This window comes from Vipera ursinii (assembly GCF_947247035.1).
Source record: "Vipera ursinii genome assembly, chromosome: 1".
NCBI lineage: Eukaryota > Metazoa > Chordata > Lepidosauria > Squamata > Viperidae > Vipera > Vipera ursinii.
This window is the reverse complement of record NC_139512.1, coordinates 151,056,279-151,070,098: the sequence shown is the minus strand read 5'-3', so window position 1 is coordinate 151,070,098 and position 13,820 is coordinate 151,056,279. Positions and strand designations below refer to the sequence as shown.

Here is a 13,820-nt window from a genome sequence, read left to right as displayed (position 1 = left end):
CCGATATCACTTTTAAATACAGACTACAAGATATTTGCTAAGGTGTTGGCTAATAGACTGATGAGGGTTCTGCAACAGGTGATTCATGGGGACCAAACGGGGTTTATTAGTGGTAGGCAAATGAAAAATAATGTGAGGCATATAGTTGATGTGTTAGAGTTTTTGGAAAGGAACAACCAGATCCCTGCAGCGCTAATTTTTTTAGATGCTGAAAAAGCTTTTGATCAATTGAATTGGCAATTTTTGATGAAAGTTTTAGATAAAATGAATTTTGGGGATAATTTTTTGCAACCAATTAGGGCATTATATCAAAAACAAACTGCCCGAATAATAGTTAATAATAGCCTGACAGAAGCATGAATTATTGAGAAGGGCACAAGGCAAGGGTGTCCGTTATCGTGTTAACATTGGAGATATTATTGGTTAAAATACGGAATTCGGGAAAAATTAAGGGGATACAAATTAGAGATCAGGATTATAGATTGAGAGCGTTCGCAGACTATCTGGTTGTTACAGTGACCCAGCCGGAGAACTCTCTTGTGGACCTGATGGAGATAATAATACAATATGGGAAGGTTTCTGGATTTAAAGTTAATACACAAAAAACTAAAATCCTGGCCAAAAATATGACAGCTTCGCAAAAGGCTCTCTTAGAAGGATTAACTGGATTTGAGATTGTTAAAAGGGTTAAATATTTGGGGGTGCTTCTGTCGCCCTCTAATACAAAGTTATATAAAAATAACAATGAAAAATTATGGGGGAAAATTCAAAAAGAAATGGAGAGCTGGGAAAAATTGCAATTGTCTTTGTTGGGGCAAATCGCAGCAGTGAAAATGAATGTCCTGCCTAAATTCTTATTTTTATTTCAAATGATACCGGTTCTTAAGAAAGATTCTAATTTGGAGGAATGGCAGCGAGGTATCAATAAATTTGTTTGGGCAGGGAAAAGGCCGCGAGTTAAACTTAAGATTATGCAGGATACTCGTGAAAGAGGTGGTCTTAAAATGCCTAATTTTAAATTATATTATGAAGCTGCTGTGTTAGCAGGAATAAGTGACTGGATCAATTTGACACAAGAGAGATTATTAAATCTTGAAGGCCACGACTTGTTGTTTGGCTGGCATGCATATTTGTTGTATGATAAGAAGATAGATAATGTGTTTAGAGTGCATATTTTAAGACAGGCATTGTTGAGAGTTTGGAAGAAGTACAGACATAAGCTAGATTGTAAGATACCATTGTGGGCAATCCCAAAACACGCAATAGAAAATATAAATGTTGGTTTTAAACATGATGTGACTACGTACAAGGAGATTTTAAGCTTGGAAAGAAATGTCTGGTGTTTGAAACCATATAGCCTCTTGCGAGATGAGAAGATTGTTCAAACTTGGTTTCAATATACTCAGCTACGGGCCAGGTGGAAAGAAGATCAGAAAAATGGTTTTACAATGACTGATGAAAATCTGATGAAGCAAATCAGAAATCAGGGTCCAGCACATATTAAACGGATATATCTTGCTTTGATAGAAATTGACTCAGAAACAGAACTTGTTAAAGATTGTATGATTAAATGGGCCCAAAATATCCAAGAAGTTATTACAATGGACACGTGGGAAAGGATTTGGGTGAGGAACGTAAAATTCACACAAGCTCAAAATTTAAGAGAGAACTTTTATAAAATGTTTTACAGATGGCATTTAGATCCTAAAAAGCTTGCAAGTATGTATCCAAACTATCAGCCTAAATGCTGGAGGTGTGGTGAAGAAGATGCAACATATTTTCATATATGGTGGACTTGTAAAAAGGTTAAGGCTTTTTGGATAAAAATTTGGTGGAATATGCAGAATATTTTTAAGCAAAGGATAAAGTTTTGTCCGCAACTTTTTTTGTTGGGAATAATTACAGATGCTACGGTTGTGGACACTAAGCTGATGTTGAATTTAATTACTGCAGCAAGACTCTTAGTAGGTCAATATTGGAAGAAGGAGGAACTGCCGACTATAGAAGAATGGACTTTAAAGGTTTCTGACCTGGCAGAGATGGCAAAGATCTCGGCTTATTTGAAAGATCACTCGCAAGAACGTTATGTTATGGAGTGGAGAAAATGGATTGAGTATATCCAGAACAAATATGGGACTAAGAAGTTTCATGTAGCATTTGAATAAGTCTTCCTTTCTTTTCTCTTTTTTTCCTCTTTTTTTTATATATTTTATATTAATAGTGTTTGTAGTTATCCTATATGAGCTAGAGAGAGATAGATTTTAGAGTTTATGGTTGTTAGCATATGGATGTTTATGATTTTTTTTTGTTTTTTATACCTTGTACTTAGCTCTGGGAAGTCGGGGGGGAGGGGAGGGGGGAGGGGTAGGGAGGGAGGGATAGGGGAGGGGTAGGGGGGATTGTTAAAGATAAAATGTATGATAAAACTTTTCAATTAAAAAAAAAGAAATAAGGAGATTTTTCCCCTGTTCTGAGATATGTGGTAATTTGGGAAAGAGTGCCACTCATTTCATATCACTGATCCTTTTGGTAGGTTAAAAATTAGCACCGACTGGCTGCCTGTTATCAGAATTCCAAAACTGACAAAAAATGTAGTTGTGATTTAGCTATACGTTGCTTTGTGGAGAACTGGTAAAAGGGACCAGAGTAGTGTAGAAATGCTCTCAATGTGTTCGTGGTAATGGAAAAGACAATATTTAATATTGAGGATTTTTTATGTCATAAGAAATTATAGTTTACCAGTATAGCTGAATATTATATGCTATATTTTAGCCATACACAAGACTGGTATTATTTGGTCTTTATTTCTAGAAGGTATCAAGAGGTCTGATTAAAGTTGAATTTTGTTTATCACAGTCTTATGATCATTAAATGTGATATGGATAAAATTCATGCAACAGGACTTTTTTTAAAAAAATGCTAACTTTGAACTATACTCTTGTTTTCTTAACTGTTTTTCTTTATATATAAATATTAGGTATGGAGGCACTCATACACTGCATCATACCATATCTATGATCTAACTAACAGGTCAGTAACTCTATTGTCTTTTCTTGATGTTTCAATAGCTTACATTATATTGATATTTTTCTTTATGTTTCCTTCATAGAACCAAAATAACTGAGAACCCACTTCCTACAACTATCCAGTATATATCATGGTCACCTGTTGGACACAAGCTGGTTAGTAAAATATATAGGGTTTTGTTTCCTTCCTTGTAATACAAATTCAGGTATTCCTGTGCACTATTTGTATAATCAAAACTGCACCATAAATGCAACAGAAATTTCTGGAAAACTTAAGGGGGAGGGGGAGAGAAGAAGATGGGAAAGTTCCAGAATGTTTACGTAAGGACTTTGATACATTCAACCAGTTTAAACATTAAATATACAGATAACTGGTGCCACATATATTTATCTTTATAGTAAAGGCATAAAGGCCCAGTTCAAATTGAGGCCATTTGGGGTGGGGAGCTTAATTTTCTTTTGGCTCCTTATTCTAAAAGTCATCACATACATATTTTTTAAAATCAGCAATTTGTGAAAACATAAACCTGATTTCCCAGCTTAGTCAGAGTGAACTTGATTTGAACTGGGCTTTAATTCATGAACTTTTTAGGTTTTAAAAAATGGTAAGGTAGTTGCATGCTAAGTATTTATCATGTGGTTTAGCTCTCAGTGGCATGAAATACTGACAGAAAAAAATCCACCAGCTGGTTGAATGGGTCATAGAAGGAGAGGAAAGAAGAGAGCTGATCTTGGAAATATGGAATCTTATATCTAAACATCATGCTGCAAAGTTATTTCATAATACTTAAAGAGGCAAATACAAGAAATTAATAGAAAGAAAACCAATATTTTAATATAGAGGAAATTGGACAAAACAATGTTAAGAGTTCTCAGGACTAATTAGACAAAATGCAACATTCTAGATCTTTCCTGTGAACCATTTTGATTTTTTCTTGATTCTTAAAATAACAAGGGTAAAAGAAATTCAATTTCCTGTATTTGGATGGGTGAGAAGAATCTTATAGCACAAAAAAGAATCTCCACTTTAGAGCCGATGTGTAGAAATACAGCAAATGAAAGTAAACGTAATTTGTTTGATATAAAGAAAAGGTTATAAAATCTTTTTTTTCTGATGGTAAATACTGTAATGTTTGTTTGTGGCAGGCTTATGTTTACCATAATAATATTTATGTGAAAACAACACCAAACGCCAGCCCTGTTGAAATAACTGAGAATGGAGCCGAAAACAAAATTTTAAATGGATTAGCAGACTGGGTGTACGAAGGTAACTGTCTTTGAAAGGGCAACTTAACTGCCATATATACAGAAATAATATAGGTTTATGTAAAGTTTCTTCTGAATCCACTGCTTGGAAAGAAGCTGCGGAGAGGCAACTTCCGTCTCTGAATCGCATAACCCTTTTCAGCTTTCAAAACCTCCTTTTAATCCTTCTGAGAAGACACTTTGCTTCAGAAACAATCCCAGTGAAAGCGTTATCTGGGCAGGGATGATGTGGCCTCACAAGACCAATAAAGAGCCTTAAGAGTGTTGATACCTTTCAGAAATACGGCTGTTCGAAGCAGCAAATCCAGCACAGTTTGTTCCTTGTTTGAGGAAGTGCCCTTCCAAATAGCTTATAAAATATGTCTTGGCTTTATTTGGTAATAGCTGTATTTTGGTAGTAACTATGGATTGGCCTAGGACTAAGTGGATATATTAAACAAGGCTTAGTCTCATATTTTACCTCTTCCTCTTTTCTCTTTCATTCACCCACAGTTGATAGGTAGAGATTCAGAAATATATGCTTCCATGCAGTAGAAAATCACTCTCTTCATCTTGGTGGGTTTTTTTTTCTGGGATAATTGTTTTTATTTTTAATTACATTTATATCCCGCCCTTCTCCGAAGACTCAGGGCAGCTTACAAGCTTAGCAGTAGCCTTCATTCTATGTATATGCCTGCTTATTAGGGCTTTCACACACACCCCAAGCGGCATTATTACAAAGTCAGCTTATTGCCCCCAACAATCTGGGTCCTCATTTTACCTACCTCGGAAGGATGGAAGGCTGAGTCAACCTTGAGCCTGGTGGGATGCGAACCTGCACTAATTGCAGGCAGCTGGTGTTACTTAAGCAGGCATTAGCCCACTGCTCCACCAAGGCTAATGACAACAACGCAATCCAGAATCAGACAGAAGTATTACAATTAAAATAGGTGACAAAAAGAAACGTATGTATGATAAACCACAGCTGAACTCTGAAAACCATTTTTATTAAAGAATTGTTTAACAGTGTAAAATCATAAAAAGAAAGATAATAATAAGAATAATAAACAGTGAAAAAAGAAAAAGAAAAGAAAGATGATTAAAGAAGCAGCTTCCAGTCTTATTGATACTGGTTATAGATACATTTTTACTTCGCCCTCTTTCTCTAAGGCTGCATTCTCACCACAGCTGAATACAGTGGAATAGAGTGTTATTACTATTACAATATTATTCATAGTTTGTATTGCATAGAGTCAAGAGATAAAATTTAACGTTGCCAATTTTTTGACTGAAATATGCTTCCTTCTAAATTTTCTGTGAAATAATGCCCATAAATTGGCCAAAACATTTCATAGAATGAGTATTTATGAGGATTGATTCTACTTCTAGCAATAGAAGAAGATATTTATAGTTCAGGGTTAAACTGTGGAGGTCCTTGGTACTCTCTGAGCTTGGTTATTTTCTTGCAGACATTTCATTACCAAACTAGATTACATCATCAGGACACAATTCCACTTCTAGCTTATGTGGCCAAGCATACTGATCAAATAGGGATGCTTTCAAATATCCCCAACCACTAACACCAAGGATAAAACATTGAACACAGATGGAAACTTTGTGTATTAAATAAATAGCTAGCAGTAGACATTCTGCCATGTTGTTCCTAAAGAGAAGAGAGCTGCTTTTGCATTTCTGAAGATCAGAATCTGATATCCATTTTTAAGAATCCTCTGGCTCTGACCATCTCCCATGAAGTCAAGATCAGAGAAAAGCACATCCAGTTGTGCATATAGCCTCCTAGTTGAAGATTATATAAACAGTTGGGTGTAATATTTTTTTGTTATTAATTTCATGAGAAATGGACAGAGCAAGACGACTTTTAATAATGGATTAATGAATTGAAATAATCCTGAAAGACTAAAAATGCAAAAGATTTTTTTTTTGGAAAATGTTAGTTTAAGCCACTATATTTAAACAATATACAATAGCTGGTTCTGGTCTTGATGGATATCGCTGCAGATTTAATAATTAAGAAACCAAACAGCATGGCATCATTAAGTTTCTTTTCTAAATTCAGACTGGAGAATTTGCAGGTGCCTAAAATTTAGAGAACTGCAAATTACTTTGGGTCTGAATACTTGGAGGGCATCTTTAATAGACAGGAAGTTCCGGATAGCACTAGTGCAATTGTGTGGCATATGAAACATGTCAAGACCAAGAATCAGAAAATGAAACATTCCTATTTAAAGGATTGAACTAAAATGTTACATTCCATTAATTACCCATTCCCGCTTATTCTTCAAGGTCTCTTGCAAAAAAATCCTCATCATTTTGTTTTATTTTTTTTCCTGATGATTTCCTGTTAGGAAATCATCACAGTAAGTGGCAGGAACACTTGAATCTGACTTTTTAGGCCTACTGTATTTGTTGAAAGAATTGGCACATCACCCACATACTAGAGGATGATTATTGCCTTACCCATTCTTTTTTATAATTAGCTAGCTTATTTTGATGTTTTTATAGAAGTTAAACAGAAGGAAAGGCAGTGCATAGCTTTGCTTAATCCCTACTGAATTAAGATGTCTAAGCTGCATTAAAGTATTTTCATGTTATATCTTAATAGCAACAGCTGTAAATTAATGAAAGGGTTTTCCAAACTCTTCCACCGTCTGTCTCTAGGGATAGAATCAAAAGCTGTTTTTTTAAATCACAAAGATTACCCAAAGGATATTTGCAGAATAGTTGAATATTCCTTTGCTAAATGTTGACCTAAAGGGGTCAACAAATACAAAATGTATTTTTAATGTTCAAAAATTAATGGAGGAATTCTTAGTAGTTGTTTTACATTTCTTTTATGTTAGAACTGTGGTAGTATTCTAGGCAAGATGGCTAGAATACAAGTTTAACAAATAAATAAATATTCCAGTTCTGGAATATACTAGATCACACATTCTTTAATTATTTCAAAAGGGTTTTTCAGCTGTCAATTTAGCATTTTCTCTGTAATGGAGTAACAGCATCAAATGATCCTGGCTTAGTTGTACAATATAATTTAAGTTAGGATTCAACCACAAGCTAAGGCAAATCATAAGTAAAAGCCTCTTATTTATTCTTACCTTATTAACTCCCAAGAGATACATAAAGAGGAAGAAATGCAATATGTGAAATTAAAAAAAACCAGAATGAACAATTATTTTGTCAAAAAAAGGGGAGTGCTATTTGGGTATCCTGGCAACCTTGTTTGTGGCTGTCAGTGTGAAAAACCTTGCCATCTACTGGTGGCCCCATCTTTTCCCAATAATACTGATAGCTTTTCATTGCATATACCAGCCAGTATATGGGAACACCATTTTGTTGTCCTTTATTACCCAGGCAGAGAATTCCTCATGAGACTTAGATTTAGATGTGACTTCTCTTCCCCATTGGCCTGTGGTCTCATGTTCAGTGATCAGAAATATAATTAAACAATTTAAACCAAGCTCAGATTTTATTATGTATGAAGTAATAAAAATTATTTGGAATGGTGGGTCCTGGTGCTAGTTTCATTTTCACAGCAATACATCATTCGGCCATGATACCAAAGGATTGGAGCTTGACTGTTCTAATATCAATATAAAAGAAGGGCAAAAGAAACGATCCTATAAACTATTGCCAAATCAGTTTGTTAAGTCAGATCAGCAAAATATATGCCAAACTATGCTGTCCTGCTTACTCATACACATAATCATGGTTTGGTTGGTTTATTAATATTCCCTAGCAGTTCCCGTCCTCAAAAACCCAGAACTGTCCCAATTAAATCCAGCCACAAACAGACCAATGCTAGTCCACAGAGCAATGGCCAATGAGTCCACAAGGCACTTGAAAGTTTCCCAATTAAAATAAACCCACCAGGCAAAATTAAATTCACAATACAAGAGGGTTCACAAGGCAAGAAAAGTCCAGAGTTCACAAGTTACAATCCAAGTCAAGGCACAGTATCAATCCAAAATGAGGCAGAAATCACAACGACCAGAAAACACACAGCTAGGAAACAAACACATTCCCAGCATCACCTCCATTTGTCTGCTGTGCTTAATAGCCAGCTTCTGGTGCAGCCCATCAAGAAGGGCAAGGCTTTCTCCTCATGAGTAATCTGGCTGACCTTCTCTGCTCCTGCCTTTTCTCTGTCCTACATGTTCTTGTATCAGGTGCAGAAGGCAGTTCCTCCTCTTCCTCACTGACCAGCTGCAGCTGCATGCTTTCTTGCCCTGAAGCCTCAGGGCTGTCCTGCTGCAGCTGTGCTTGAGCCAAATCCCTCTTGGAGCCATTAACCAATTCCCCTCCAGACATGTGTGAAACTGGTTCATCTTCCTCCGAGCAGACATCTGGGGATGCATCTGGGGGACTCATGACACCAACATCTACAGGATAAACTAATTGATTTGCTTGAATCTAAAGATATTTTGAGGGACAAGCAGGACGATCATCATTAGACCATACCTTGATGCCGCACCAACTAGTAGAAAAGTATACCCACAACTCCGAACAATATCTGTACACAACTTTTATTGATTTCAGGTCAGTTTTTGATACAGTATTTAAAACTAAATTTCGGCATAAATTAAAAAAAATACCACAATTGATAAAAGTCTGCATGAAAATACACGATTAAAAGAGAATATTTGTAGCTCATGGCTGAACGGTGGAGTCCTTGGTGCTCTCTGAGCTTAGTTGTTTTCTTGCAGAAGTTTCATTGCTAAACTAGGTAATGAAACATAATGTTATTTAGTTTGATAATGAAACATCTGCAAGGAAGCAAGCAAGCTCAGAGAGCACCAAGGATCCCACAGAATACAAGATTGAAGGTCAAGTGCAATAATCAAGGACAGGTCACAAAGAAAACACCCATAAGGAAGGAGGTTAGACGGGAATGTGTATCGTTTTATTCAGCTACTTCATGGTTCCATACTACCTACGGAACCATCTTCATCCCATTACATCGGCCAGTTGTGCAGGGCAGATGTGCATCAGACCCCATCAATTAAAGAACTTTGACTGGTGGGCTTCAGGGAAAGAGCCTTCTCTGTCATTTCCCCTGCCCTGTAGAAAATTCTCTCCCCCAGAGCTGAGAACCTCTCTGAGGGAGGTGGACAGTTGAAAAATGTGAAAAATAAATATAAACGTATTAGTTATTTACTGAAGTAACTCTACTTTTCATCTCTCCCCATATTAATCCAAAGATACATCGATTTGTTATTGTATGCTGATGATGTGGTAATTCTGTCACTCACCTCCATTGGTTTCAAAAGAGCTTCGAGATCACGTATGCATTATTGTACCGAGGGAGAGCTAATAATAAATTATACCAAGAGTTGGATTCTTACTTTTTCTAAACACCCAATCAGAGAAACTGGAATTTAGATCAGCGTTCCATTGAGCAGGTTGTGATTTTTAGATATCTAGAAATAGTTTTTTCAACCTTCAGGAAACAGAAAAGCCTGCCTGGACTACAGTATGTATCCCACAGTGAGCAGAGATCTGCATTAGTTTACAAACTTATTATTTTTCCAGAGGAGCGAATTCCTCTGCTGCAATTAAGTTGTTTTTAGCTATAGTCCAAGCGCAGTTGCTAAACAGGGCTCAGATAGGACCAAATAGCATGATCACCACAGAAAGGATTCATACAGAATTTCCAAGTATCTTCCAGATTACCTGCTGTATTCCAAATCAGTACTTCAGTGAGAAATAGGAGTCAGTAAACTTGAATCTATTCTCTGATAAATATCTTGTATCTACTGCTTAAAACGACCCCGCAACCCTAGTGGATTGACCCATGCAATATCGGCAGACAACTACAAACCTTCTTGGGAAACAACAGTCCCAAAAGAAACTGAACCACTATGATTTCTGCAATGATGTCAACTGTTAAGAGTCAGATCAGGTTAGATCCATACTAAGGCAAAGGATCTTAGATATAGAAGGTCATGTAGAAAATGCTGCTTTCTCTCATAATATAATTGCATATAAACAAAGTTTAGTGCCTAAACTTATATCCCAGTTCCTAAATTCAGAAGAGCTTTATCTGGCTTGATTTAATGCTCTCCTCACAATTGTCCAGTAGGGGAAATATAAGAAAATCCCACATGAAACCCAATACTGCCCCTCTGATATAAGTACGATAGAAATCAGAGCTCGTGTTCTTTTGTATTGCCGCCAGATGATTAACCCCTTTTTATTTAAATTTCCAGGGCATGCTGTATAAACACACTTCTCTTCATAAAGAAAGTGGGAACTCTTCAACATTTATATTTTTATTATCATCTCAAATGCACCTCAAATCGTCCATAGTAATTGCACTTATTAAAGTGCCTTTTTTGGACACAAAATATTCAGTGAATGTTTAATTTGTACTTGTATATTGTCTTCCAGATGAATATTAAGTTTGGGTACATAATTGGAAATTTATGTTTCTTTGCATTTAATTATTGTTCATTATAGACGATACACTTGAAAATGTTATAGTATAAGCAAGAAACAATTATCCATAATATTGAAATCTGAGCTAAATCAAAATACTAGAATTTGCATCATTATTAAAGCCGGATTTTTATAACAGAATATTTCTATAGCACCATATTTCTATAAAAAAAGGCATTTCTGAGAGTTGACTTGCTGTTTTGGTTGCAAAACATTGCAAGTTATCTGAATTTCAGTAACTTGAAGTTCCATCTGAAATTATACTTACAAGTTATTATGAACAATGTGTTTCAGAGGAAAAAGCCATCAACTATTGCTTCAAAAGAACACATTTGCATCTTTTTCAGAGGAAATGTTTGGCACTCATTCTGCTCTGTGGTGGTCTCCAAATGGCAGATTTTTGGCGTTTGCAGAGATTAATGACACGGAGGTTCCTGTGATTGAGTATTCATTTTATTCAGAAGATACGCTGCAATATCCAAAGACCATTAAAATCCCATATCCTAAGGTCTGTGTTATTTATTAAACATAGTTGTTGAGTAAGAGAATAGTCACATTTAATCATTTGCTGTTAACAAAAATATTGTCTGTCTCTCCTCAACAGCTTGCTGTGATTACTGTGACTTAAGTCAATAGCATCTGGCAGCTCTGAAGTATTGTATTATCTCTAGGGAAACAGGAAATGAAAGCAATTGAAGGCTGTGGAATATTTAAGTTTCTAAAATGATTTGTTGAAGAGCACTTAGATGATCAATGGGAAAAGGAACATGAGTTGCATAGCAAATAAGGGACTAAGGACTATTAGCTCTTTCATGAACAGGGATGAGTGAACAGGTTACATTCATTTCTGTTTGGGAGGACAGATTTCCATATATTTGCCAGGGCAGAAGTGAATTGTTCCGGGTTTTTTTAAAAAATGTATGCATTGGATCTGTATTTGGTTTCAGTTTTGTCAAACTTTAGAAATTGATACGTTCTCATTACTTCTAAAGTCTTTTCAGAGGCTGTTTTCTCTGATGCTCCATAGACTGATCACGTGGCTATAATATTCCATAGCTAGTCCAGGAAGTGATAGGGAAGAAGCCTCAATATAGAGAGTGTAGTTGTTTTTTTTAAGTGTGGTAGGATTTTCAGTGGTTCAGCAAAGTGGGAAAAATGTCCCAGCTTGTCGTGCATTTTAGAAAATAAACGTAACTTCTTTTCTGGAGTAGAATGAATACTAATGGCTTCCTGCTGTCAGTCTCCTTGGCATGGAACTTCTGAAGTAGGCCACCCATGTTCACTTTCAGCAGAATCTTTGATGGAATTTCTTAAAATCCCCTAATGGGACATGAATCTGGACCTCTGTTTATTTCTCCGAACCATGTAACTGAGAATGTTTGACATATCGTAAAGTTATTTCTGGAAGCCAGAAAGTCAATAAAATTGTGACAGGCCAAAATTAAATTAGTTTCTATGCATGCTTGTGATTGATTCACTTGGTCCTGATGAGATTGCTTCCATCATCAAGATTAAAGCTATGGTTTGTTCCAAGAGGAAGCAGTTGTTGATCAAAGATCAAGAGTAGTTCTGAGAGGAATTTTCATTGAATTTTAATGTAGGAGGAAGATGATTAATCGTTCCCTTGATCAGTGCTTCAATTAGATTTGGGGACACAACGTACTTTTCAATAGAAAGTACAAACAGAGCTGTTGGTGTCCCCCTTGTCATGGTCAGACCATGACCTAATTATCATGAGACTCTCTGGTGCCGCTATCCACTGCAAGGAGTCTGGACTTACTAGATTGGTCCACCCCCGACAACTGATGGAGCTGGAGAAGTTTCAGAGGGACCCTAGAGTTGTCACTCCTGGTCTGCTGGATGGTTGTTCTGAAGTCTTGGTTGTTGCTTGGAATAAGGGGGCAGCTGAGACTTTGGTTTGGATTGCACTCCCTGTATTTTACAGAGAAGTTGAGGGAGATGTAATGGGAGAAGAAACATCTAGAGTGACACTAAACTCAACAAAGGATGATCTTGACTGAACATGGGCTAGAGTCACTATTAAGGTCTATCTTGTGGCAGTAAGGTGGCAAAGAAGCAATATTTGTACACTCTTAATGCATCTGCAGCCCTATTTCACCTAATGTTTACCTCCTGTGCAAGGGGGTGGCAGGAAACTTTGACAGGGCTGTGTGAAGGAATTTGCTCACCATCTTAGATTCACTCGCAGTTTGACGCTAGACTTCTTGAAGGTCCAGAGGAAAATGCCTAGGGTGAATCTTGCCCAGTTATCTGGGAGTGGTTGGAACCTGCTAGATAGACATAAGAAAGTTGACAAAGGCATGAGCTAAGCCTTTTTAGATCTGTGCCTCTCCTGGGATATGTCATGTGAGTGAATCCTAATAGTGGTGAATTCTTCTTTGAGTGAGGGGGTTGTCTCTTTACCTCTTAAGGAACCAATTGCCACTGGGCAATTTTTGCCCAATATCCTTTTTGAGGAGGGTGATTAAGAAGATGATTGTGCAGCATCTTCAGAGGACTAGTTGTGTTTTTAGTCTTAATGGAAAATAGAAAATTCATTTCTATAATAGAAATGTTTACTAAGTCATGTGATGAAGAGTTACACTGGCCTCTAAAAGAATAATTGTTCACAAAATGTCGGTGGTCATAACGTCTCTGAACTGACTGTTTTTACAGACAGAAAAATTACATCATTTTTATCTGTATTGAACTAAATCTTTTAGTATAGCTTTCAGATTTTTAGCTGTGAACCTCTATAAAACACAATTTTTAAAAAAAACTATATACACATAATTTTCTCATATTTCATGTTGAGCTTTAAAAGCTAATTTTCTAATTAACATTGCCATTTGTTTTACGATGTTTTAATTTTATCCAGGCAGGTGCTATAAATCCAACAATAAGACTATTTGTTTTGGATATTCTATCCCTTTCACCTTCCCAAAAAAATATCTCGGAAATTGTTGCACCAACTAGTATAACATCAGGGTAAGTCCAAGTAATATGCTTTGTTCTGATGAGTGTTGTAGATAATTATTGTTATTATTTTTTAATAATTGAATAATAATATAAGATTTTCAAAAACAATCATTT

The 13,820-nt window shown here is 36.2% G+C and overlaps 1 protein-coding gene and 1 long non-coding RNA gene across 3 annotated transcripts in view; one reads left to right on the top strand and one right to left on the bottom strand.

The window, feature by feature from the left end:
• DPP4 (dipeptidyl peptidase 4) overlaps positions 1–13,820 on the top strand; it is a 91,259-nt gene that overhangs the window by 24,127 nt on the left and 53,312 nt on the right. For both annotated transcript variants that reach the window (XM_083348523.1, XM_083348524.1), the window contains exons 6-10: positions 2,978–3,030; positions 3,110–3,182; positions 4,173–4,293; positions 11,075–11,235; positions 13,606–13,715. In XM_083348523.1, the coding sequence (XP_083204649.1) occupies positions 2,978–3,030; positions 3,110–3,182; positions 4,173–4,293; positions 11,075–11,235; positions 13,606–13,715 (518 nt within the window). The remainder of the gene's footprint in view (positions 1–2,977; positions 3,031–3,109; positions 3,183–4,172; positions 4,294–11,074; positions 11,236–13,605; positions 13,716–13,820) is intronic.
• Positions 1–13,820, bottom strand: part of LOC310631816 — a 263,229-nt gene that overhangs the window by 225,795 nt on the left and 23,614 nt on the right. The gene's annotated exons all lie outside the window — the stretch shown is intronic.